This window comes from Phocoena phocoena, chromosome 6 (assembly GCF_963924675.1).
Source record: "Phocoena phocoena chromosome 6, mPhoPho1.1, whole genome shotgun sequence".
In the NCBI taxonomy this organism is placed as follows: domain Eukaryota; kingdom Metazoa; phylum Chordata; class Mammalia; order Artiodactyla; family Phocoenidae; genus Phocoena; species Phocoena phocoena.
This window is the reverse complement of record NC_089224.1, coordinates 111,817,018-111,844,576: the sequence shown is the minus strand read 5'-3', so window position 1 is coordinate 111,844,576 and position 27,559 is coordinate 111,817,018. Positions and strand designations below refer to the sequence as shown.

The following is a 27,559-nucleotide window of genomic DNA, read 5'->3' as shown; positions in this document are numbered from 1 at the left end:
GTTTTCCATACACGTCGCGACCAGGTCTGAAACGCCAGCAATCTGAGGCTGGAAGCCACTGTGGGTCTCCGTAGGCCCAGAGGTGGGCTTCTGTAAATACTCCGCGAAGGAAAGAAGGCTGCCCTGGTGCAGCTTTTCTCTTTCCGCAGATGAGCTGCCACTCCTCCGAGGCTCCACAGCAGACCCTTCGCCCACAGGGGCCCTACGGGCTCTTCGGGAAACATGGACGCAGCTCTGCGGCCGGGCACACGGAGACCCTGGAAGGGGCACCCGGGTCTGCGAGCGGAGGAGGAACCTCTGGAAGGCGTGAGGCACTCCAACCACACCCAGCCGGGCCAACTTGTTTACGCCTCTTGCCCGGCCCGCCCCGGCCCGCCGCCCCGCCCCTCGCTCTCTCGCGTAGCTCCTCCCGCCGCGCCGGCCCTTCTTTTTGCCTCCTTCGCAGTCACAAGACCTCTCCGCGGCTCCCTTTCGGAATCCTTCCGCCCGTCCCCGCCCCCCTACCTTACAAACTCTCCTTGTTTCTTTCTCGACTGGTTAGCATCATCAGTAATGAGTAGAACTTCCCCTTCCTTCCAAAGGTGCTGCCGACCGCGGTCATCTGTCGTCGGGTTCGACGGGGTGGGGGGGGTGAGACCCCGCTGGGACTCTTTTTCGTGGCGGAGGCTGCACCGGCCGCGGACATTTCACGACGGGGGGGAGGTGCTGTACGTCCAAGATGGCGGCGCCCTGTAGGCTGGAGGAGCTGTGAGGTAAACAGCTGAGGGGGAGGAGACGGTGTGTGAGTATGAGGGTGTCGCCCCCTCCCTTTCATGGGGGCTTCTCAGGGCAGTCCTGGCACCATGGCCTCAGTCTGGGAGGCCCTGTGGGGCTGGGGCAAGGGGCTCTCTTGCCGGAGAAGGGGCTCCGGGAAGGGGGGTTCGGAGAGCTTTCCCCTCCCTCTTATTACGCTCTATCTCCGGCGGGGCCCGGCCAGGCTGGCGGGTCTCTGGGGAGGACAGGCGGCCCCGGCCGGCACGTCGCCCCTCTTCGGCGACGGAGGGGACGGCTGCACCCCCGCACCGCGGAGCCGAGGGCAGGGGTGAGGTGGGCCTGGTCGCCAGCCCCTCGCTGGGCGGGGTGACAGGTTCCCGCGGGGTGCGGAGAAGCGGGGGAGAGACCCTCGGCTGGAGGGCGGGGCCGGGCGGTGGGGCTGGTCCCCGGGCTTGTTGAGAGGGGTCAGGGGTTGGGGGGGCGGGGGATGAATGGAGGCTGCCTGTGGGCATCAAGGACCCGCCTGGACTCTGTGTCTCCGCTGAAATTTGCATGACCGAGCGCGTCGCTCCGGGTGTGCTCGTGGGTATTTAATCGACGGTGAAAGACAGTTGCTTTCGAGTCAGCAGAGATGATTCTTAAGAGACAGCTATTTGCAGAGCCACTCCTAGACGCTCATTCATTCATTTGAGGAACTGGAGGGTGAAGAGCCCGCAGTCAGAGAGCCCTTTGAGAATGAATGCTGTTTCTTTGTGTTTCCTTTTCAAGAGTTTTGCTTCGTGTGCTTTGGATTTGGGGGTGTGGGGGGAGGCTTTGGAGGGGGCACGGTCCTCTCGACAACAGCAGCTTGTTTATGGGGCACTCGCTGTGCAAGTGCTTTGCACTCATCCTCTCCTGTAGCCCTCGAGACAAAGGGGAAAGGCAGCCACTCTTAACGCCTCCATTTCTCAGATGAAGAAACTGAGGCCCCGAGAGATGAGGGTCCGTTGCCCAAGGTCACCCCTCTAGGATTATGTGAGCCAGGACTGGAACTGGGGTCTGACTGCCTCCCAGACTGTGCTCCTGTCTCTATTTGTACACCCACGACTCTCTCATTTATCTCTTATTTGATCAAAGCTGGCCCGTCATTCTAAGTAGGTGATTAGAATTAATCAGTTGGCTGAGGTCTGTGCATAAGTGCCTGTGTGTGTGTGTGTGTGTGTGTGTCTTTAATTTTGAGGAGGGACACCCTTGCTTATATACCTTAGCTTTTGTTGGGGGTGGCAGGGTTGTGCCTGTAAACATGTTAGTCTAAATCACGCCGGAAAGTATTTGATGTTTTCATAAAACTAACGCGTTTACTGCAGAAAGAAGTCGTGCTAAAATCCTTGCTGGTTTTTTTTATAGAAAGCATGGAAATAGCCCTTCATTTTACATAGCGTAAGCTGTAAAAGTACTAAAATAGAATAATACTCTTCTGAGATTCATCGGTTTATAATTTGGGGATCAACTTGGAGTCGTCTGAATTCACACGTGCCGGCAAAGTGGAGCTGTAAATTTCGAGAAGCGTCATAAAACCAACCCTTGTGGGAACCCTTGATTTACAGAGCAACCACCTGTGATTCTTAAGTTGCCCATTCCTGAGTAAACCTGGAACTTGCACGTGTGAAATCTGATGTAGGGTCGAGTGGGGAAGTGCACCTTTAACAGTCACGCATCAGGCCAATGAGGTGCCTCAGAAACCCTGACAGATTCTTTGCTATTTCTCTGGGGAGTCACAGGTTCTCCCTCTAACCACCTGGTGTAAACTTAAGGGGTATTTATAGAGGGTGGCAATGGAAACTATCCTCTTACCAAACTATATATCTTACCCAGACGCTCTTACGTCACGTGCATGGAAGGGCGAACGATGTAAGCTTTCTTTGCTTCACGCATTTCCTGGTGTCATAAAGACTTTGGGATGTTCCTAATTGCCTAGCTAGACAGATTCCTAGGCAGCTACACGCATTCTTACTTGTTTTCATGAAATTGGAGTGTCTCAAATCCTGTGACTCAGTTGTACTCTTCCTCACTGGTTTCTTGAGAGCAAAGATGTCCCATGCTGCTGCTGTCCGGGTGTAATAAGATGTCTTCTGTGCATACCTGTTTTCATTTGTGAGGTGAAACTGAACAGTCTTACTAGGACAAATCAAATACATGCCTGTCTATGGGATGTTTATAGAGTAATGAAATTACCGGAAATGAGAGATCTCTAACAGCGTCCATCAGAACCTTCATGCACAGGTATCTGGCCCCATAGTAGGTAGATTTGCATGTTTGGTCTTTAAGTGTATTTTGGAAGAAGTCATAGGTGATTCTGATGTGCACCAGGGGTTGCGGACCAGTGGCTAAAGTAGCCACTTTGGCTATTTTTCTTTTAATTTATAACTTATTGCAGAGGCATTTCTTAAAACAGCTTCTAACCTCTGGTGTATATAGTGGTGGGTAAGTTCGGGGCGCTGAATTACAGCTGACTTGATCTTACAGATCTGTCTTCTTTCAGAGTTTGTTAAGGTACAGGTATGGTTTTTTTCCGGGTTCTAGGGCCATGGTAGACTAAAGTTAACTTTTTCTGGAATTAACTGGATATTCTTGGCTGCCGATGAGCCAAATACAGCAATACATCAACCATTTCAAGCTTTTCTAAAAGTCAGATAGCTTTCGACTTCTAACAAGCCACTAAGTTCCCTGAGCTTCAGTTTATTCATTTGTGACATAAGAGAGTTGGATTGTAAATGAGTATTTCAAAGTCTAAATTTCTGAGATTTCAAGTCCTTCTGGGGCTTCAGTTAAAGATTCTACATTGATTGAATCAAAGTGTTAATGGCTTTATAATAACTGAGCAAATGGATGACCTTTAGTGCGACCTGTTTTTATCCTTTCCTTTATATCACATTTTTAGGAAGGTATTCCTTAAAAGTTCCTCATATTATAAATCTCTCTTCGAGAGATTAGTTTTATTTGTATTAGTTTTGTTTGTCATTTAAGTAGCTGCAAGCATGAAAGAAGAGTATACTCGATAGCATTTAAATCTCGAGCTTTTTGCTTTAAAAATACATATATATTTATAATTAGCATATACTCAGAAACTGAATTTTCCCCCCTCAGTGTTTAGTTTGCATGAAATACTGATTTTTTCTATTGGTCTGAAAAAGGTTTTAGACCAATTAAATTGGTTTAAAATTACCATCAGCAATTTTAGAGTATCCTTTTTCTGATTTACTTATTAAGCGTGTAGTTCCTAGACATTAGTAATTTAATGTCTAGTGTCTATTATTGGGAGGGGGAGAATTAAAAAAAATATGTATATGTGAAACATATGTAATCCCAGGACCTTGCTAATTTCTTCTTGTCCATTCTCTTGTGCAGTACTAACTTTTGTTCTATACAGGGAAGTAGCAAAAGGTTATAGAACACTTTTTAAGGTTGAATGGATTCAGATTGTCATCTAGTGAGTAAAGTGCCCTAAAAACCTAGCTTTGATACAGAGCAAGACATGGTAGTTACTGGCCTAGAATTCACAGGTCACTTTCTCAAGTAAAGATAATGGCAATAGAAGCCAAGAAGTGTTTGAGTATCACCTTTGGTCGGTGATAGAGGACTCAATGGGCAGTGGTAAGAAAAAACAGATGTGGTGACCGTAATGTCTGCAGTTGTTAAGACCTGTGCTGCTCTGAGTAGTTCCACAGAGCACACAAGTACAGCAACAAACATGAAGTGTATCCGTTTTAAGCTACAGAATGACTGTATCAATGTTTCAAGTATAAGTTATTAAATGTAGACTTCTAAGGCTTATGTACCCATTTTGTTTAGTAGTAATACTGTTATAATAAAGTTTATATTTATGGGCACAGTGCCAAACAACGTGCTATGTTTTTTACATGCGTGATCCTGTTAGCTCTTCCCGCAGCCTTAAGGGGCGGGAGAGAGAGAGGAGCACGCCGAGGCTTAAGGTCACTTATTTGGTGGCTGAGCTGGGATTTGAGCCCTGTTGGTTGACTCCAGAACACACACATTTAATCTTGCACTGTGATAAATTGTCTGAACTGCTGATCTCATAAACTAACTCAAAGATCAATTGTTCTTAAGTTTTGGGGGGGCCTCCGTTACCCTCTGAGGATCTGTGGGAAGCTGTGGACCAAATATCGTTTTCTGTCCCATCAGCACCAAGAACAAAATTCATACAGATATGAAATTCTGGATATGGCTTCAGGAACTTTACAGACCCAGCCTGAAGCCCAGCTGATCATTCTAGATAGACTACTGCTCTTAAAAATGGACTTGGGCTTTAAAAAAGAAACAAAACAGTAGATAGGAAAGGCCCACGTCTTTTAAAGATGGACTATGTACTGTTTGTATTATAAATCATTTTCTTAAACTTTTATATTGAAAGGTTCTTTACACTTCATTGGGAGATCAACCTTAGGTGCCACATTAAAAAAAAAATTATAAGTGGAGAACTCAAGTGTGTAACTTGCTAAATGCTTGTCAAGCTTGGCATTTGGTCTGTGTGTACCTTTAGCACCTGGCAGAATTCCATTCGGCTTTTTTCCCCAGGGTTTATGCACTGTTTTTTTCCTTTAGAACCTCAAAAGTGTATATAAAATATATATAAAATATATATTTTTAATATTTCTTGCCTTCATCCGTCTTCCTAGACTAGTGGTTCTCAACCTCTTGTGGGCATCAGAATCGCCAGGAAGACCCCACTCCCAGATTCAGAGGGTCTCTGACCACCAAGGCTCAAGGCCCAAGAATTTTCATTTCTAGCAAGTCCCCAGGTGATGCTGATGTTGCTGGTGTGAGGACCACATTTGAGAACCACATGTCTTAGTCCTAGACTATCAAACCCTGTGCCTTTATTCCCTAGGATATTTCTGTTTTAGTCTTGTGAACTTGAAACCTAAAGAAATCTTAACAGTTTTCCTCAGATTTCTTTTTTTTTTTTTTTTTTTTTCGGTACGTGGGCCTCTCACTGTTGTGGCCTCTCCCGTTGCGGAGCACAGGCTCTGGACGTGCAGGCTCAGCGGCCGTGGCTCACGGGCCCAGCCACTCCGCGGCACATGAGATCTTCCCAGACCGGGGCACAAACCCGCGTCCCCTGCATTGGCAGGCGGACTCTCAACCACTGCGCCACCAGGGAAGCCCCTCTCAGATTTCTTTTAAGGGAAGCTCTGTTTTTGAAACATACATGATATTTGGTTTATTTTCTTGGTAAGTAATTTTGTTCATGCTAATAGAAAGTTAAAACATAAGAAACATTATTTATAGAAGAGCTACACCTTACCAAAATCAAGCTCTGTCCCTGTAGGCAAGTTACTAGAGGATTTACCTCTGAAATAGGGTAGGTTTCCGCTTCAGCAAATTGTCCTTCCAGGTCCCTCATGGCAAAAGTTCTGAGTGGAGAATCTGGAGCTCCCCTGCCCCTGTTTATACAACCTTGGGAGAGACCACAACTGCTGAGACCATGTAAATCACACGTGACTACACATTTTGGCAGGTTTTGCTACCAGCTGTTTTACTTTCACACACTGAGTGGTATTTCCTACCCCTTTCTTTCCTTCTGTGCATTGGTAGGAAGAGTGAATTGGAGCTTGTATCTTACCTTTTTTGGATGCATTTGTGCTGAAGGCAACTTTATCACTTGATAGAATATTACTCTTAAGAAATCACCTGAGCGTTGCTGAGCCAAACATAATTGTGTAGTAGTGTATTATTAATTTTAATAAATTTATTTATTTTTGGCTGTGTTGGGTCTTCGTTACTGTGCGTGGGCTTTCTCTAGTTGCTGTGAGCGGGGCTACTCTCCGTTGTGGTGCATGGGCTTCTCATTGTGGTGGCTTCTCTTGTTGCAGAGCACGGGCTCTAGGTGTGTAGGCTTCAGTAGTTGTGGCACATCGGCTCAGCAGTTGTGGCACACAGGCTTAGTTGCTCCACGGCATGTGGGATCTTCCCAGACCAGGACTCGGACCCATGTCCCCTGCGTTGGAAGGTGGATTCTTAACCACTGTGCCACCAGGGAAGCCCAGTAGTGTGTTATTGACATATTATTATTATCTGTATTATCTGTGTAATGTTTCTGTTCTACTTATATTGTACTTGATAATGAAATAGTCTATCTATGCCTGAACCTGTATCTGAATTGTCTTTGAACTTTTTTAGATAAAAACCTCAGTACAGAAAACAAGTTACAGTGAAGAGACATCTGCTTTCGTTTATACCTGTAGTTGTGTTTTTACATCATAGAAAAGTTGCACAAAATTATCTAGGCGATGTGATATGCAGTTACATATTTTATGTGATTTGGGGTTCTGAGGAGTCCTAGGGGATAGAAGGCCACACACAGCACTGATTTTCCAAAAGTCTGAATATTCAGCTGATATTTTCAGATAAAATACTTTGTGAAGGCATTTAGGTACCTGCCAGTAGTATTTCATGAAGGTATATTACAGCTCTCAGGTCTCTCATGCCTCGTAATGCATCTTGCCTAGGGCAGAGAGGTGTGAAAAAATGTGTACAAGTCCTGCTAATGACATCTCTACATGGCTGTTGAGCTGGAGTTTGTGTGTACCCCACATATACACACCATCGCTCTGTAAACACCTACAGAATGAAATGAAGGTGAAATGTGAAAACAAGTTGACCTATATTCCTTCTGCTTAATCTCAAAACACTAAAGCACAGAGCTGTCATCTTCCCCAAACCTACCCTTTATTTCTATTCAGAAGGACTCGTAGAAGTGCAATTACAGTGTTGCTTTCTGATGAGAATACAACTTTTGGGTCCAAGAGGAAGAGTCCAGATCTGAGGGCATGTTTCTTTTTTAATTTGGCTTTTGAAGATAAGAATGTGGATTGGCCCTGTTATGCTCTGACAGGTGTTTCCATCCATACCCCTCAAGGGTACACGTTTTTGAAGAGGGTCTTCTCCGCTCCTCACTTCTGATCAGGAAGTTCACAGGTAGCATGATTTTACCTAGGAGTACCTCCACAGGGCAGGATTTAAATATAAATGCGTAAGTAAACACTTAAAATAGAAATAATGCCAGGTAGCATGATTTTACCTAGGAGTACCTCCACAGGGCAGGATTTAAATATAAATGCGTAAGTAAACACTTAAAATAGAAATAATGCCAGGTAGCCCCTGACTGGCCAACATTTATCACCATAACCATTTTTTAGCATAGCAATAAAGAAGGTAAGAAGTCTTAATGTCGAGCATTGGACAAAAAACATTCTGATTTCCTATGCCAGTTCCTTTATATAGGACAGTGATCCTGGCTAGGCAGGCTATAAGATCTCATCTTGTATACATCCTAATTTTACCCTTACCTTAGATATTCCTTTTCAGGTAAAAGATCCAACTGGGATTAATTGCAAGAGGAAGTCTACATGACTCAGTGGAGTAACAGCTGAAGCTAAGATTCTAAAGATTAGAGGCTCCAGTGTTTTAATTCTAGCTCTTTTGGTTGCGTGACTGTGGCTGGGCAAGCACCCGCTGTGTGAATGGTTTCGTTGGCCTTTTTGGAAAGCCAGCCCGCCTTCCAGCTCTGCACACACACTTGCAGTATGCCACTGAGGACCACAGTTAACGGCGTTAGTGCCTAGAATGTGTTCTACAGGGAAGTATAATTACCGCGTCATCTGGAGCAAGAGATTTTAATTGTTAGAGAGCTGCTCAAACCGCTAGTTCAGCTTTGACCAGGACCGTATGTGGAACATCTCGTTTCCCAGCTCTTCCGTGTTCAGTGTAATTAGGCATATATAGTGTATGAGGTTCAGCTTTTCATATCTGTATTCAACCCTGGAATGGCTACCAAAGAAGCTGATGAAATCTTTGTTGACTTGAACAGGGTATATTTGCCCCTTGTGTGCCAGATGCTGCAATAGGCCCTGGGTCCCTGTCCCCATGGAGCTTACAATCTAGTGATCAGGCTGTACCTAAACGTAGTTTGAAGGGCCCACATTTTAAAAGCAAAGTGGAATGTATTTACATATACTCATATTTAACAAGGATATTTAATATGAGGTAATTTAGGTAGAAAGCAGGGCAAAAAGGGAAAGAAAATAGGGAGAAGTGATAGCTGTTCTCAAATATTTTATGCTTGTCATGTAGAAGGATTAGATTAAGGTTGTGTGGTTTCAAAGGCAGAATTCAACTTTGTACATTTATTTAAGAAATATTTCAACTCCTAATCATTCAGTGAACAAGTCCCAGGCACTGTGGCAGCTGCAAGAGGCACAGTACTGGAGAGACCCCTGTCTCTCCCTGGCTGGAACTGCTGTTCTGGTGAGGGGGACATATTCAGTGACTAATTACACTTGCTTAGTCGGTTGTGGTCCATGACCCCAAGAAATACAGGCTGCTGAGAGTATGTGATGGGGCCTGACCTGGTCTGGTCCTGAGTGGAGGGAAGTGAAAGCTTCTCTGATGAAGCGCATGTTTAAGCTGAGGTTTTCCAGGGTGAAGACTGAGCTTGGGAGGGGGCAGAGGTAGAGTCTCTCGGGCACAGGGACAACATGTACCTGGTCCTGAAGTGGGGACACGTGTGGCTTGGCTGAGAGACTGTGCGGCTAGTGGGGCAGGGCCGTGGGGAGGGAGAGGGCGTGGTGGGTTTGAAGTGATGCGGACCCACCAAGCGCTTCGTGTCTGGCGCTGCTCTTCCTCTCGGGCTCCTCGGGTGGTTTCTCTGTGCCACGTACCGTGCCGAGGGCTATGGGTGTTCCTCTCCTGGATTAGTGAGGCAGCCTTAGGAGGTAGGTGCCACCGTTCTTCTCACTGTACAGTGACGTAATTTAAGGTTGGACATTAGAGACATAAGATAAATCACCCAAAGTTACACAGCTACTCAGTGGCAGAGCTTGGATTTCAACTCGGAGCTCTAATTCTGGAGCCCATCCTGCCCATGCATTTCCTGCCCATTCGTTTATAGCTCTAATAAAGACAGTTAACAAAAGGCAGAGTTTACAAGTTCAGCACAATATAAAGAATTTTCCAGCAACCAACTGTTCAGAAATGTAGACGGGGAGAGGCATGTGCACCCAGTGATTATAAGTGTCCATTCCAGCGGAAACCAGATGGCCACCTGTCAGGGCTGTGCAGTAGGAAAGAGGTGGAAGCCAGTGAATCCTGAACTTCCTCTGATTGCTTCTGAGATCTCACTTCATTGTGAGATTGATATTGACAGATGCGTGTTTCTTCTCTTCAGTGGCCATGAAAGACACCAGGTTGACAGCACTGGAAACTGAAGTACCAGTTGTCCCCAGAACAGGTAAGGGGCAAACTCAATCCAGTGGTTGGGGGAAGGTGGAAGAGAATCATTTATCCTGTCTGTGGTTGTACTGGGGCAAAGATATTTCTTTGCATTCAGGATTAACTTTGATGGTTTTAGCTACTTGCCAGGAACTAGACCTTCTGTGTCGTGAAGTAATTAGTCAAATTACCGGTAATTTCTTAACTGCTTATTCAGTGCCAGGCATGGTGTTAAGTGCATTCTTTGGTTATTTATTTTGTTCTTCACAGCCACACTTTTGGTGTATCTCCGTTTTACAGATGAGGAGTTGGGCTCTGAAATGTTACGTAATTTTCCTAAGGTTGTATAGTTAGTACCTGGTGTACCTGCGACTCAAATCAGTTCAATCTAGCAGCAGAATTTGGTTCTAACGCCTAGATAAAATTGAAGCCTGTGTGTGTGAGCAAGTCATTTAACTAGCACAGAGGTTCTCAACCCTGGCTGTGCCTTAACAATCCGCACAGGCCTGTAAAACAAGCCAGAGGTCCTGTCTGGACCCCACCCCTTAACCTGCTCAGGATCGTGTGGGCTCTCCAGGTGATTCTAATGTACGTCCTGGGCTGAGGACCCCTGAGCTAAGGAATTAGCATTTACATTGTAACGTGGCTTTATTTATTAATTGTCTTAATTAGTTATTTGGGGATGAGTTGCATTCTGTCGTGGTTTCTGGGAATTGGAGGATTCTCAGAGCCCTGGAATGTATCCTTCCTAAATATTGAGGCTTTGGCATTTCTGTGGATGCTAGTGTAGTCTGAGTGACCTGACTGATCCCTGAGCTCTAATTTTGAGTTTACTGGCAGGAGTGTGCAGTGCAACAGCTTTCCGTGTCTGCAGGAAGGGTGTAGGGGAGATAGGGAAGTGTTTGGTCTGCTGTCTTTATACACAGATGGCTAATGGGATTCATTTAATGCCTCGCTGGTTGCTATTTGCTGTGTTCTGTCACTGTCTTCCTCACCTTACCTCCTAGGAATTGTGAAATAAGGTGGAGATTTTTGCCTTAAAGATTGGTGTCTGTTCACAAACAGGGACTTAATACAGATTGTAGACTGTCTAACAAGAAGGTGGAAGTATTGTTCCCTCACGAGTAGGGGAAGCTTTCTAAGTTTAACTTTTTACTTTAAAATATTTTATGTGTACTTCACCCTGTCCTTTGTCGGAAATCCACTGCATATGAATTTGAACCCAATGTCAGATGGTCATGATCAAATCATTGAGACCCAAGCTGAACATCACACATCACAAATCTCAGATTTTTTTTTTTAATTTTTATTCATTTATTTATTTATTTTTTGGCTGCATTAGCTCTTCGTTGCTGCGCACAGGCTCTCTCTAGTTGCGGCAAGCGGAGGCTTCTTCATTGCGGCGTGCAGGCTTCTCACTGCGGTGGCCTCTCTTGTTGCAGAGCATGGGCTCTAGGCGCATGGGCTTCAGTAGTTGTGGCGCACGGGCTTAGTTGCTCCACGGCATGTGGGATCGTCCTGGACCAGGGATTGAACCCATGTCCCCTGCATTGGCAGGCGGATTCTTAACCACTGCACCACCAGGGAAGTCCCACAAATCTCAGATTTTATTAAACATTTTTCAGTATTGCATTTGTATTCCGTTTTAGTAGTCAGATTGTTAAAATTTGAAATTTTAGCAAATTGGTCAGCTGTGTCAGCCGCTAGATTGCTCCTGGGTTAACACGTGTTTGATACCGGAGGGACATTTGTCTTCAGCTGCCACGTTTAGTCCCATCACTAACCTTTTTAGACAAAGCAGAATGTAATTCGGGAGAGTTTCTGGTAAATTGTTTTCTGGAAGGAACCTGTACCTGGGATTCATAGCTTGGGCAAGCCTCAAGGATCCTTCATCTTCAGCTACTAAAAATTGTTGACAATCTATACCAATCTTTTTTTTGGCGGTGCACGGGACTCTCACTGTTGTGGCCTCTCCTGTTGCGGAGCACAGGCTCCGGACGCGCAGGCTCAGCGGCCATGGCTCACGGACCCAGCCGCTCTGCGGCATGTGGGATCTTCCCGGACCGGGCCATGAACCCATGTCCCCTGCATCGGCAGGCGGACACTTAACCGCTGCGCCACCAGGGAAGCCCTATACCAATCATTTTGAAAAGCTTTTTGATTAAATTTTTAGCCTCCGTATACACACAACTACAAGAAATTGTCTTCTTAAAACAGTTTTGTAAAGTCTGTTTTGAAATTTTATTAGTAGGTACAGAATGTGTTTGAGTATTTCATTTTTTCTTAACATTGTTTTCTTCATACTCTATATATTCTTTTGTTTTGTTTTTTTTTTTTTTTGCGGTACGCGGGCCTCTCCCGTTGCGGAGCACAGGCTCCGGACGTGCAGGCTCAGCGGCCATGGCTCACGGGCCCAGCTGCTCCACGGCATGTGGGACCTTCCCGGACCGGGGCACGAACCCGTGTCCCCTGCATCGGCAGGCAGACTCTCAACCACTGCGCCACCTGGGAAGCCCCTCTGTATATTCTTTATGTTTGGCTTGAAGATGATTTATCATGGATATTGTTGACTGTGATTTTGGGTTTTTTTCATGTCATAAAATTGAGGTGACAGGTTGGCATTTTATTTTTAATTCACCCTCACAAGATGTGAGGTATTCCCAAATATGACTTTTTCTTGAAAGACTACAAATCAGGACTACAAATTAGGTGAAGTTCTTAAAGATTATTCTGTTTGTAATAAATGTTATAAAACAATTCTATAAAAGTTAGAATTAAAATATAGTTTAATTTCTGTTATTTAGCCATGTGTTACTAAAATTTTTATAAACATTTGGCTCAAAGAATAATTACTGTTATTTGTAAAGCTATCTAGCGAACCTACCTGCTTAATACTCATAATATTAGTTAATATATTTAACTGTTTGAAAGTTCTTAATTGTTTTTGAACATAAAAATCACATCGTTAACTGAAGCTTTTATTTTTGTAATAATAAATGTATAAATAAGTATTGTAGTGACAGAATTTCAACTTAATAAAACACAAAACTTAGATGTTACATCTAGAATGTTTTTACCTTTATTCAGATATTAATAGTACTTCTGTACGCATGCCTTGTCCGCATTACTGACATCATGTGGATTCGGTATGATGGTAACATTAACATATAGTTGTTGGTCACACATACGCAGTCAGAGATGCCAGAAATGCTGCAGAAGTGGGCGATTGTTCAGCTTTCAGTCCTAAAGACCAAGGCTGCAGCCAGATTTTGGCCAAGTATAGAGACTAAAATCGAACTTTGGTAAATCTCTATTTTCCAACCATAAATCTCAAATCTGGTTACCAGTGTAGAGTTTCAGTTTGGTTTATTCAAAGGTAGTGACTAAGAACCCCGCCGTTGCTTTAGATTGGGTGGTCGGGGAGGCCTCTCAGAGATGGTGTGACATTTTGAGCAGAGACTTGAAACAGCCACACGAGGATCTGGGAGAAGAGCAACAGCAAGTGCAGAGGCCTGAGCAAGAAGCTGTTTTCCTGAGTTTCAGGAGCCTGAGACTAGAGCAGAGAGACGAGGGGGTGGAGTGCTGTGAAACGGGGGCAGAGGGAGTGGGGACTTCACAACTGGCCCAGTCTGGGGGAGCCTTGCAGGCCCCTTGGGAGCTGGCGCTTATTAGCTCTGTGGGAAGCCACTGGATGATTTTAAACAGGGGAGTGAAAGATTCGGATTTCCCTATTTCAGAGTCTTTTGTGGTTGTTTGGTGGCAGATAAGTTGTAGGCGAGGGTAGTGAGGGAGCCTGCTGCTCCCTTGTCTCCAAGAGGGGATGCTGGGGGCTTGGGCTGGGGTGACAACAAAAGGGATAAGTCAGTGGGTTTGCCAGCGGATTAGATGTGAGGGTACGAGTGGTGGAAGAGCACGGATGTCACCTAGACATTTGCTAGAGACTGACGACCACGCCTTTTACTGAGGTCCAGGAGACTATCAGAGTGACAGGTCTTGGGGTGGGGGCGGGGCGGGCGTTGGAAGTCATGGCTCCCTAATGTAACTAGCATCATCGATAGCGCGGTACTGTGGCTTGTGGGCGCCAAAGATAATTTTTTTTTTTTTTTTTGCGGTACGCGGGCCTCTCACTGTTGTGGCCTCTCCCGTTGCGGAGCACAGGCTCCGGACGCACAGGCTCAGCGACCATGGCTCACGGGCCCAGCCGCGCCGCGGCTCGTGGGATCTTCCCGGACCGGGGCATGAACCCGTGTCCCCTGCATCGGCAGGCGGACTCCCAACCACTGCGCCACCAGGGAAGCTCCAAAGATAATATTAAACTAAATGGAATGTTGCTTTGGTGTGTAGGGTACAGAAATGTATTAACTAAATATTGACTTCTGGCTTCTCCTGTCTATTTTCTATACTTGGTTACCTCCAAGATGGAAGAGAGACTTTCATGGCTGAAGTGGATGCTTCATGTGCCTGTGGTGCTACCCTCTCAGGGACTTTCCCCTTATCTTCTCTAGGCTGTAAAGTGTGTTTAACATGTGTACAACTCACCCATTCCCACCCCATCCAGGTGAAGCTGGTCCCTTCCCTCCTTTGTGTACTCACTAAATCATGTCCATTTCCTGCTCGTGTACATATAGTTCTTCATTGCACTTGCTAAGTCTGTCTTCCCTACTTAGCATCCTGCACTCAGTCCCTCAAGAAATATTTGAATAAGTTTAAAAGGGGAGATATTCCAATCATGGAGCTAATTCCAAAAGCTTATGATTGAACTCCCGTGAGGGCTTTTTAGAATGTCAAAAATCCTTGAACTTGAGGCACTTAAATGAAGAATCCCACACAAAGCCCATGATTTATATTTTTTCTGAGGTTTAAAAAATACGGTTAAAAGGTAGAATTTTAGAACTGGAGAGAAGAGCAATAAAAGCTTGTTGCCAAAAATAGATACTAATGTATGTTAGAATAAAACCTTATTTTTGCTTTCTATAAAGCATTTGGAAAGAGTAGGCTCCATAAATCAGACTTTTATACCTAAATTGCATTTACAATCTGAAAAACAAGCTAGGTGACCCATGACGGTCAGCCCTGAGTATCGCCAAGGTGACTGGATGGGCGCCATCTTTGTTTAGATTTGAGCTCATGGCACTCTGCTCTGGGCTGCCTGCATTTGGAGGAACAGCTCTGACATTACTGTCTTCTGAATATACAAAAGACAAACGCGGAGTCTCACTAGCCTGAGACTGGGTAAGTAGCAGTTTTATTGGAACAAAACGAAACTTAGGGACAAATTACTTTTAAGCCTGAGAATCATTTGTGATTTACCTGAAGTAAAAATGAATGCGGAGGCCAGCTAGATAAATGTGCTATTCCAGTCATCTTGAAAGTGGTGGCCCAAAGATTTTTACCAGTATTCTTTCTGATAATATGTGAGTACTACTCAGTGAGTGTCTATCTGTGCCGGGTGCTGTGCTAACTGTGTGATACACGTTATGTCATTTAATCCTCTTGGTGAACAATAAACCCTGACAGGTTGGTATTATCTTCACTTGTAAATTTAATTTAATCCATCTCACAATAAGGTGAAATTTTATTGTTTTCAGCTTTGAACTTTTACAATAAAATCTTACCAGTTATGGTCTCACATTTCTGAGTCCTTTGAAATTGACTTCCTTTATGATTTACCTGTAAGATTTATATTTATGTAAATATAAATTTGTATTATATTCCTACATCATACTTTCTACATCAGGATTTTCTATCAAAAATACATTTATACATTTTAATTGATTTTTCTGGCTAATGAATTTCTGATTCACCAAGAGCAAAATCAGTGAATATCACCAGGTTGTAATTAAACCAGAGCATAGATGATAGTAAGTTAATACTCGCCAGTTTCAGGGGTCATTGCTAATTTAAATTTGGCATCCTTGTAGGAGCTTAACTCTTTAGCGGAGTTTTTCCTTAGCGTGGTGTTTCTCAAATGCGGCTGATTTATCACCCATATAAGAATTATTCTGGGGTGCTTATTAAAATGCATATTCCTAAGCCCACAGTTCAGTTCTGGAATGGGCCCAGGAAGTTAGATCCGAGGTGGTTTTGATACACACTGAAGCCTGAGAACTGCTACTTTAGCTTACCCAAAGACAAGCAAATAGAAAATAAGAATATATTTTGATGTGACTGCAAGTGATGCATACAATTGTTGGCCTGGGAGCTGAGGCATCTAAGTTCTGCTTTACTATGTGACCTTGGCAAAATTATTTATCCTTTTTGAGTATCCATATTCTCATTTGTAAAATAAGGATAATATCTGCTTACCTCACAGTTGCTGTGAGGATCAAAACCACAAGTTAGTTTAATGTCACATGTATGGGCTCAGTGCTTTGAGTGAAGCAGATTTCGGCTCAAATTTCAGTTCTCCCTGGCTTTGCCTCCTGCTAGCTTTTTGACCGTAAGCAAATGGGGTTGATCTTTGTTCCTCTCCCTGTAAAATGGGGACAAAAGAGCCAGTCATACTGTAGTTACATAAGGAGTGTATTTGATGATGTTTGTGAAAGGTGTGCAGTGCCTGTCTAATAAATGGTAGCTGTCTTTACTTGGTTTTGAAAATATAGCTTTAGGGACCATAGTGGGGAGAAATGAATAATTGTAAATGTGTATAGTGACACTGGAGAATGAGCTGCTTTTTCTCTATAAAGATAAGGTGACTGCTCCACTGCCATAAAGGACTGAGTTTTTGAAGGTACAGGCTTCCCCCGTTCATGCCTACTTCCCTGTAACTAGCAGCATTTGAGTGTGTGGTAGATGTCTGGGGTGAGGCGCGTACACTAAAAATAGAGGAACCATCCCTGGTTCAAATGAGGTTTATGCACTTGTGACCTAGCTGGCCATACTAACTTCTAGACTCTGATGGGGTTGTCAAGAAGAAGATAGCATGCTTTCAGTTCTTTTTCTGAAAATAGTTCATCTACTCTTTAGATCACTGATTTGAAACATAAACATAGGCTTAGCCAAAACCCAAGGTAGACTTAGAGTAGGAATAAAACTTAGATTTAGTCCCATTATTAAGTTGCTGTGATGATTCCAACTGGTATTGGTTTTTTTTTTTTTAGGTTTCTCTCTGTTGCATTCCCTAGAACTCCTCTTCATAAATTTGTCAAGGACAGAATTATTTACATGCCCTAGCTTCTTTTATCAGCAAAGTTCTGGACAAACTTTTCACTGCTTCGAATATATGCTCAGTTTGTCTGGCAGGTAGTTTTTCGTGGGGAAAAATGGGGCCATTTTGTTACACCATTCCTCTTCTTCTTTTCAGTCTGGTAGTGGCACCAATGAAGAGCCTTCAAAGTCTTTAACACACATCCTGGACCCAGCACAGCGCATTCGTGTAAGATAATGGCCCAACAAGCAAATATTGGGGAGCTCCTCTCCATGTTGGATTCCCCCATGCTGAGTGTGCGTGATGATGTAACAGCTGTCTTTAAAGAGAACCTCAATTCTGGTAAGCAGAATCGTACCCTGGTTAGCTTATCTGCTAATCAGACGGGATTGACCTAGAGGTGACTAGAATCCCACTGATAAATTTTGGTTTTCATCTTCTAAAGAGAGTCTTTAAAACCACCAAGGAAAAGCATGCATCGGTGGATTCATTCTGCATTCTACATGTGTTTCAAGCTTTTAGTTGTGCAAATACTCAAATATACACACAAACATAGAAGTAAGAGTCACATAATGAACTCCATATACCCAGCCTCTCCTGTTTCATCTTACCTCCCTGACTTCCCCCCACCCAGGTATTTTAAAGCAAATCCCAGGTATATCATTTCATCTGTAAATCACGTGTAATTTTTAATATGAAACATGCTTAACCTCTCTTTTTATCAGAGAAATATAAATTTAAACAGTATCCTTTCCTCCTTACCGGGTTGGCAGGAATCAAATATTGGTCATAGAAATGGGCACTGTTAGCAGGCGAATACATGGGTGCTCTGCCCTTTTGGAGTATCTGTCATCAACTTAAAAGCATGTGCCATTTGGCTTACAGACTTACAAGAATCTGTATTTCATTATAGCCTTGAATGAAATGTAGTGGAAACTTGGGAAAACCTAAGTATCCTTCAGCAGGTGAATGGTTAAATTAATTACGTAGAGCCATGCAGTGGAGAACAAGGAGCTCAGTAAAGAGAATGAAGTAGGTCATAGATGCTGTCATGGAAAGGTGTCTACAACACCTTGCTGAGTGGAAAAAACACACATACACAGACCATGGGTATATGGACATGGGGCCTAGGTGTGTGTGATTGTACAAGTGTGAAAAGTTTTGAAAGGACACGAACCAAACCCAAGGGTGTTTGTCTCTGGAGAGTGGGTTGGGAGGCAGGTGGTGAGGAAGATGTTCACTTGCATGTTATGTACTTTCATATAACTTGAATTGTTAACAATAGACATGACTTATTTTTGTAATTAAAAAAGCAAGAAAAAAAGAAGATAGGGGACTTCCCTGGTGGTCCAGTGGTTAAGGATCCACCTTCCAGTGCAGGGGACGCGGGTTCGATCCCTGGTTGGGGAACTAAGATCCCACATGCCTCGGGGCAACTAAGCCTGTGCTCCGTAACTACTGAGCCTGCGCGCCACAACTAGAGAGCCCGTGCGCCACAATGAAAGGTCCCACATGCCACAACTAAGACCCGATGCAGACAAATACATAAATAAGTTAATATAAAAAAAAGAGAAGATAGTATTTCATGTGCTCTTACGGCTATTTAGGCAAATAAACTTGGTATTATCCTATTGTTAAACCTAAATTCATTTAAGGAAGCAGAAATACAACACTTCATATAACTTTGGGTAGCACACAGACGTTTTCTGGATTTTGTGACAGGCAAGTATTTGAGGTAAGTTTAGAACGTTAAAGGAAATTATTATAAACTGCCCTTTTCCTTCTTTAGACCGTGGTCCGGTGCTTGTGAACACCTTGGTGGATTATTACCTGGAAACCAATTCTCAGCCTGTATTGCACATCCTGACTACCTTGCAAGAGCCACATGATAAGGTAACTGCTGGAACTAATGGTAGAGATTTGATACATTTTCTGTGAGTGGTGTGGCAGTGTCACTCCTTCAGCTTATGCGTGCCATTGATGATACTGCTCCCAGATTATAACTACATATAAAAACAATTGTCAGGACCTATGTTTCCTGAAAAGTTTTCAAAATACAACATATTCAAGAGGCTTTTAAGGCTCTTTCTGCTTAAAGAAATCCTGTAGTCCTAAACTATAATTGTGCAGTGACAGTTTGATCCATAAGGCACCCATCTTTAAACCCATGCTCTGAGTAGGATTTTCAGACTTTTAATCAATATGGCAGAATCTGTAAGTGTGGGCAACTAATGGGGCTAATTGACTGGTGCTGTTTCACAGCACCAGGCACTTGGAAGACTCCTTCATGTTTTGTTTTTATTTTTGTTGATGGTAAATAGCTAACAAAGCATTGCAATTACAGATTTTGGTACGTCTTGAGTTTGTATGTGTTAGTGATTTACTTTGCTGGGATTTGAAGGCCTTGCCATTGTCTGCCTTTTACAGTACATCTTGGGTTTTGTAACCTAAGTAGAACTCTGGGCTGAATTTTAACTTCTACTACTACCTGATTTATATCTGGGGCCAAATCCACGTAGGCTGGGCTATGGGAGCAATAAGTAACTGCTTCCAGCAGGATTCCGTGAAGCTTCAACAACCTACCACAGGCTTATTATAACATTGGTTATTATAAGAAGTGGCCTATATGTATTACAGAAAGAGGGCCTATGAAGGAGTCTCCCCCCGGCTTATAGACCTGTATTGTGGGATCCTCTTTCAGAAGTTGCAAACTGGCTTCCCTCTCTCAGGCCAAATACAACAGTGTGTTGTTTGCTAGCATGGTTTTAAAAAATCTTGAATTTGATCTCTACCTGCATGATCCTTTCTTTACATCAAAGGGAAGACTTGAGAGACTGGGCTGTATCACTGCTGCCTCTCCTTGTGTGAACTTCATACATTCATATGTGCGTTTCCCTTGATTTTTCCCAGCTTTATTGAGATATATTTCTCTTGTTCTTGTGCATTTTCAGCACCTCTTGGACAAAATGAATGAATACGTGGGCAAAGCCGCCTCTCGGTTATCCACCCTCTCGTTACTGGGCCACGTTGTGAGGCTGCAGCCGTCTTGGAAGCATAAGCTCTCTCAAGCACCTCTTTTGCCTTCTTTACTAAAATGTCTCAAGGTACAATGTTTGTAAGGATTTGAATGAAATAGCTTTGTGAATATAATTTCTGAAATTCTGGGTACCTTAAAGCAAGCAAGCTAGATTTTAACTTTGAGAGCTTGAAAACTTCCGGACATTTGGTTTTTCTCGAATGTAAAGTAGTCCAAGATTGGTGCTTAGTAAGCTCTCAGTGCATCACTGTGACTATTGCAATATGTTTGGCCCAAGCAAATGTGGTAACATTTCGGTCAGATTGGTTGACATTACGCCGTTCCAGCCCTTTTTGATTTCATCGTTGTCTAGCCTTTCCTCCGTTGAAAACATACTGGTTTGTCTTGGGGGAACCCCCATTTCTAAGTTCTCTTTTGGCTAATAGAAAGATGGCTGAGAGGCTCTTTCAGCTATTGAGGAGCATGTTCTGGTTGCAGCTGAGTTGCATTCTACGTTTTTGCACTAACTGTAGTGTGTTTTTCTACAGAGGGAGTCAAAACCTAAGTAGAACTTTGTGCTTTTAGTTTTGACCGTGGTTTGCTGAAATACTCAGCGTTATTTGCTTAGTCTGTTTTAGTTCCTGGACTGGTTTCCTATCTATAAAATAAGGAAACGTGGTTAATATGAACTACCTGTACCTCACAGAGATATGACATGAAAATATCCAGTAGTGTTTGTGCCAGAATGGCAGTGCCTTTGGAGTCATCTGACACAGCACCGTGCAAATTGATTTTTGTCTCTGCCAACAAGGGTAACTGTTTTAATCTCCCTAGAGGTGGATCTCAAGGAGTCACATTGGTAGGGTATCATAAGAATGTGCATTTAATGTTAAGGAAAAGCAGGAACAATTTTAACAATTTTTTTAAGTGAATGGATCGATGAGAATATAATCCCATTTTGAGGCACGCTGTTTAGTTCAGATTGCAAAATACTTATCTTTTCCAAAAAGATAAGCCTTGAAAATTACTTACGGACTGTTATTCAAACCTTCAGTAAGAATGTTTTGTTAACCAAAATTAGGGTTAGTCCTTTTTACCCAAACTCATTATAGATTCTTGATTCTCCTACGAGTATTGTACGTTCTTCCTACTAGATATCCGCCACAACAAATGGCTTGGTGCTTGCTGTAAAAGCTAAATATATTTAAAACTTTATTTTCAGACTCATAGATTCCTTTTTTAGTAGGAATAATGAATGTCTTAGCCTGCATGGTAGTCTTTTGATTAATATCTTGTTTCTTCAATCTGAATTCCAGTTACTTGGCAAACATTCATAATTTAATTATGGATCATGTGAGCTGCTGTAGCTAGTCTGAGTTGATTCATTATTCATTGGTTATTAAGTGTCTTCAATTAGTCTAAATTTATATGACTTGATATTTAAACTGTAGACATGGTCAGAGGTCACCATATCTTCTTTTATTTGCTGGTCTCTAAATATTGCTGTGAAGGTGAGCCATTAAGTAGACTTGTTAGTGCTATACTAATTTCTTATTAAATTATACTTCTGTTGTAATCCTTTGAAAATAGTGAACGACTTGTCAATGTATAAGGTTCTTTTTAATTGACTTTTAAAAAGTAAGTATCTTATGATTTGGTTGAATGAACAAGAATAGCAGTGTTCTTTTGTTCTGTTAAAAAGCAGCTTCTTGTGCTTCCCTCCAGGGGCTATAAATAGCACATCCTAAGTCTCTGGGTTTGGGTGTCCCCACACGCCCCGCTCAGGCCCCTACCCCAGATGAGTTTGGTGCGTCAGCGTGGTCCCTGCAGACTTAGCATGGCCGGGCTGGTCCCCAGTGGCTTTTGGTGGCGTCTGTTTCAGTGTTGTGCCCCCACCCTTAGGGGTAGGAGGATGAGTCTGTGCTGGGCGTCTAACCTGTGACCCCTTGGTGTTAGAACCTCCAAGCGTGCGGATTCTAATGCTGCACCTGACAGGTGTTTCCTCTTTCTTGACCGTCCCTCCTGCAGGTGGACACGGACGCCATTGTCCTCACAACAGGGGCCTTAGTGTTGGTAACCGTGCTACCGATGATTCCACAGTCGGGGAAGCAGCACCTTCGTGATTTCTTTGATATTTTTGGCCGTCTTTCGTCATGGTGCCTGAAGAAACCAGGTAAAGATCTTCTTCTATACCTGTCATGCCCCACCAAGTGAGTGCTTTCATGATTGATTAACAGGTCATGTGCTGGAAGGGAAGGACTTGTAGCATTCTAGAGCTGAAATGGCTGGTTGTCACCAGCCAGATGAGGAAATACCTCAGGTACGTCCACCAGAGGCACAAATAAGAAGCATGACTGTTGGGACTTGACTGGTGGTCCAGTGGTTAAGACTCCATGCTTCCAGTGCAAGGGGTGCAGGTTCGATTCCTGGTCAGGGAACAAGGAACAAAGATCCCGTATGCCATGTGGCACAGCCAACAAATTAAAAAAAAAAAAAAAGAGGCAGCACGACTGTTGAGATACCTTCCTTATATTGTTGGCTTAGAAGGATTAGTTGTCAGAGAAACTGAGTGGTAGGTACAACTTCCTGATTTTCAATAAACTGAAAAATAACTTCAATCTGTGTCATAGCAGTATAGGACTAAGCTTGTGGTACATCTTTGTCTTCCTCTGCTGGTCTGTAGTGACAGAACACAAGCTGCAGGTTCAGAGAACTTGTCCATCGTGAATGTGGAAGGAGCAGAGAGAATGCAACTCGTCCTAATTAGTGTTCTAGTTTCCAGTACAGTGGGGTTTTGTTTCCATATCGACAGGTAGTACAGCTCTATCAAAATGATTCAGAAGCTATATAAACACGCAAAATTTGGAATCCTTTGGTCATCCCAGCATGAGATATTCATGTTGAGAGAATGAAATGTGTCAGCCCTGGGAAGTGGAATACTCTGGCTTCCTGTGCAGGATTAAGTGGCAAGCCTGAGGCGCATATGCTGCCGGCTTGTCTCGTAGGCTTTTCCTGGGGATGTCCATTAATTTAGAGGAGCTTTATGTACACTGTGGACTTGGGGTTTTCCATAGGGGCTAGGTAACGCTAGGTGAATTAAATTTTCTAATTTTCCCACTCTTAGCTCTTTAAGCTAATTTCTGGGTGGTAGTTTTTCACTCTATAGTTACAAATCTGCAGAGCTAAGACTACAAACTGATTTTAGAACATTCTCACACATTCGTTTCACAAATATATGAACGCCTCTCACGCATCAAGCCCAGTGCGAGGCACTAAGGGTACAGAGGTGAGTGAGTCAGTGCTGTTCTCAAGAGACGTGTACTGAGTAGGGCCGTGGAGAAGTATGATTACAGATTTCAGCGAGTACCGTTGTAAAGGCGGTTCAGTATTATGAGAATGTCTGGGGTCCTATTTTAGGGGTGACTGGAGAGGAGCGCAGAGATTAGATCAGTGTGAGCCTTTATGGGTCACTCTAAGTAGATGGGAGTTTATCCAGAGGCCATGGGGAGCCACTGATGGGTTTCAAACAGGGGTGTCCCGTGTGTTCAGATTTGGATTTTAGAAAACCGCTCTTACTTACTTAACTGTCTTTGGAGCAGGGTAGGAGCACACGTACGCAGAGTCACGCTGGCAGCCCTGTGCTCGTGTCTGTTTCACACACATCAGTCTTGTGTTCAGCTCGGTGACTCCTTTCAATGTTTTCTTTTTCAGGCCACGTAACGGAAATCTATCTCGTCCACCTCCACGCCAGCGTTTACGCTCTCTTCCATCGCCTGTATGGGATGTACCCTTGCAACTTTGTCTCCTTCCTACGTTCTCACTACAGTATGAAGGAGAACCTGGAGACTTTTGAAGAGGTGGTCAAGGTAAGTAGCAAAAACTCATTTATTTGCTACATAGCAACTGTGTAGATAGGCTGCATTTATAACTTTTGTATTAAATGATAGACAGGGAAATTTGAAAAGAAATTCAGCCTTCTCCCTGTGCTGCCCACCGCCCCCAGCCCTGGTAACCACTGATCTGTTTTTTGCCTTTATAGGACTTGCCTGTCCTGAACATTTCATTTATATGGAATGATATAATATGTGGTCTTTTGTTAATGGCTTCTTTCACTTAACATAATGTTTCGGGATTCATCCATGTTGTGGCATGTATCAGTACTTCATTCCTTTTTATTGTCAAATAATATTTCATTGTGTAGAAATACCATAGAAAGTTAAGCCTTTTATAACTTGTCAACCCAAACTCTTCTAGCCAATGATGGAGCATGTGCGAATTCACCCAGAATTAGTGACTGGATCCAAGGACCATGAACTGGACCCTCGAAGGTATAGAAACTGAACTAGTGACACAGAATTTTATAGGCTCACTTAAGAAATTGAAAATGTGACCTCGGAGATGTCCCTTCTGAGGTGTTGTTGGGGAAGCATGTTCTTCTGTTTATGGAATCATTCCATAGAAGTCCATATGGACTTTTACAGTAAAATAACTTTGTATGCGTGAGTCTATAAAGCGTATTCCCCACAGACAGGATGGAGGAGGTTGCAGTGCAGGTGCCCATGCCGCAGAACCCCAGAAAGGCTCGCAGCCCAGTGTGATTGTGCAAGGCGGGCGCTGAGGTGTGTGGTTGGAACCAAGTGCACTGTGGAGAGTCTGGACGTCGAGTGGCCGGGCTCCCCGGGTCCCTTTCTCTGTCCTGCTTAGCCAAGCGACTGCCATCCTCCACGGGGCTTGGCAGAAGTGCCCAGGTTCCTTCTCTGGGGAAGTGGAGCCTGCAAGGCTCCTGATTTGAGGACGCCAAGCATGATGGAGGGTGGAGCTGAGTCATGACTGGAAAGGGGGGACCAGGGTGAAATCCTACACACTGAGCTGTGAGAGGCTCAGCCCCTCCCCGCTGCTTCTCTCTGGCTGGCTGCCAGCCTCATGCTCCCCAGGCTGGGGATTGAAGCCTTCTGGGGGACAAGGGGTCCACGGGTATTGACATTGGAGGATCTCCCACTAGGAAAGGTGGCTCACTGCATGATCCCCCTTCAGCAAATTTCACTTCTCTACGAGCCCTCCTTCTGCCACACGAACCTCAGGTTAAAGCAACTTGCTGTGAGATATATGTAGAGAAACATAGCAAATGTGTAAGAAAAGTTTAGTAATAACACATGGATACTTGTGTAGCTACCACTTGGCTGAAAAAAATGGGACATTAACCTCCGCAATTGCAGCCATCTTTCTCCCTGTTCCATGTCTCACCTCAGAGGCACCTACTATTCTTGCTTTTATTTTAATCATTCTCTTTCTTTTCTTTATAGTTTGACCACATGTATTGTTTCATTTTGAAAAGCTAATTAGGAAGCAAAGTCTGGCCTTGGAAAAGGCCATCTTGTCATCATGAGGTGAAGGTTCCCAGGAGGCGAGAGGAGGAACTGAGTGTCTGAGTCTTGGTTGGGTGTCCCCTTCCTTGAGAGTTTACAGGAGTCCCTTCCAGGGAAGTCGGTGGGCAAAGTCATGAACAAGTCCTGGGAAACATAAGGCTTCCCCAATCAGGGCATCTGGCGAGGCCAGATAGTGAGGGCCAGGGGCTGGACGTGCTGCCGAAATATGGCAGAGGGAGGGGACTGCTCTGTTTGTGCTCCTGAACTCACTGTGGCTGCTTCCAGGAATAGGTCAGAGCAGAATCATTCTGTGGGATGAAATGAATGTCCTCAGCTGATCCTGGCAGAGAAGGGAGAGTAGGAACTTCATTAGTGCATAACAAGACAAGCTCAGTACCAACAAGTTATTGTCACCTAGACACTCTGTCCCTCAGTTACAAAGAGGGTATGGTGGCAGCAGAAACCTTAGAGATGGCCTGCAACACGCTTGTCTCTTGGCATGTCTGTTCTGATCTGACCAGGTTGTCTTCTGTGCCTCGTACACAGCTGTCATCTTGTTCTCCTGGGGCTTCTCTGTGCCTCTCTCCTGTGCAGGTTCTCCCATTTCCTGTATCTCATGCCTTCTTTTTTGGGTCACTCTTACATTCATGGAATATATCTTCTAGTAGCTTTTAGAGAAAGGATGTCATTTTCTATGTGGGTATAGATTTCTAGATTGGGAGTCATTCTCATTCAGCAATTTGAAGGCATTATTCCATTGCTGCCTTGCCTCCAATGCTGCCATTGAAATCAAAAGACATTTTGATTTCTGATCATCTGTGTTTACTGTCTTCTGGTTGTTCTTGTAATATTCTGAAATTTCCTAGTGATGTCCCTTGATATGAATGTGTTCTCATTGTCCAATCTGGAAGTTCCTATCTTTAAATTCTAGGAAATTTTCTTTAATTATTTTTGCTTGATTTCTTTTCCTTGACTGTCTCTGTCTTTCTTTCTGGAACTCTTAGTATTCTGCTTGGGACTTCTGGAGCAGTTCTCTGCTTTTCTTTGCTCTCCTCTTCTCTTTAGGAAATATTCCTAAAGATTTCCTTGTCTTTAGCTCTTAATCTTTCTATTATAGTTTCATTTCTGCCACGTTTTCAGTACCTAAGAGCTCTTTTTAGTTCTCTGAATGCTCCTTTTTTATAGTAGCCTGTTTTTATTTCATGGATGCAGTCTCTCATGTCTTTGATAAGATTGATAGGTGTTTTTTTAAGGTTTTCTTTTCCCTACATAATCTGTTTCCTTTAAACTGCTCTTTTGTTATTCTTTTTAAAAATTTGAGGCTTTCTGCAGAGATTGGTTTATATCTGGGTGAGGAGACTAAAAAGCTTTGCTCACAGGGATGGGGCTTGTTCACTTGTAGGTCGATCTGAGCATCTGTTGGAGATGCTGATGTCAGTATTGGTTTCCATTTGAGCTGGTCGGACTTTTTCAGGAAAGGGTCTTCTGATGTCTAATCTGGCCAGGATTTGGCTACTCCTAGAGGGAAGAGGCTGCTTGGTGGGGAGAGGTTAGTGGTCTTGGCATTCAGAATGTACATGCTCACTTAATCCTCTTGTTTGAATAGTACTTGTGCCCTCAACCATTTCTGGAGTACCTCAGTCCCGATACTCTCTGTTTAACCTCCTCAGAGAATAATCTGGATTTCTGGTGAGAAAAGTGGGAGTGTAGAGTCAGAGTGTCAGGGCTCTAACTGCTCCTCGGTAGATTTTACCCTGTCTTACTGATTTTAGCTGCCCTCACCTACCTGTCACTCATCTCCAGAAGTACAGGTATACAGAAGTACTCGACGTATACAAATTCTTTAGCTTTTTAAGGGTTCCTCAGTATAAATCAGGTTGACTTTTAGCTTTGAAACATTGGCAGCTTAGGATTCTGCTTTCCTGGATTCACTGAGTCAGTCACCACTTGCCTATCTGCTTTCTAGTTTCAAAAACATGTGGTGCTGTTCTCTGTTTTCTCATTCTT

At 43.7% G+C, this 27,559-nt stretch overlaps 1 protein-coding gene across 4 annotated transcripts in view; it reads left to right on the top strand.

Moving 5' to 3' along the window:
* Positions 1-696: 696 nt before the first annotated feature.
* Positions 697-27,559, top strand: part of TSC1 (TSC complex subunit 1) — a 43,955-nt gene continuing 17,092 nt past the window's right edge. For 3 of the 4 annotated variants that reach the window (XM_065879643.1, XM_065879642.1, XM_065879641.1), the window contains exons 1-5: positions 17,407-17,512; positions 18,960-19,063; positions 22,215-22,359; positions 23,898-24,052; positions 24,441-24,514. In XM_065879643.1, coding sequence (XP_065735715.1) covers positions 17,407-17,512; positions 18,960-19,063; positions 22,215-22,359; positions 23,898-24,052; positions 24,441-24,514 — 584 coding nt within the window. Of the gene's footprint in view, positions 753-9,979; positions 10,043-17,326; positions 17,513-18,959; positions 19,064-20,121; positions 20,275-22,214; positions 22,360-23,897; positions 24,053-24,440; positions 24,515-27,559 lie in introns of those variants that run through there. The other variant, XM_065879640.1, reaches the window with a different exon arrangement.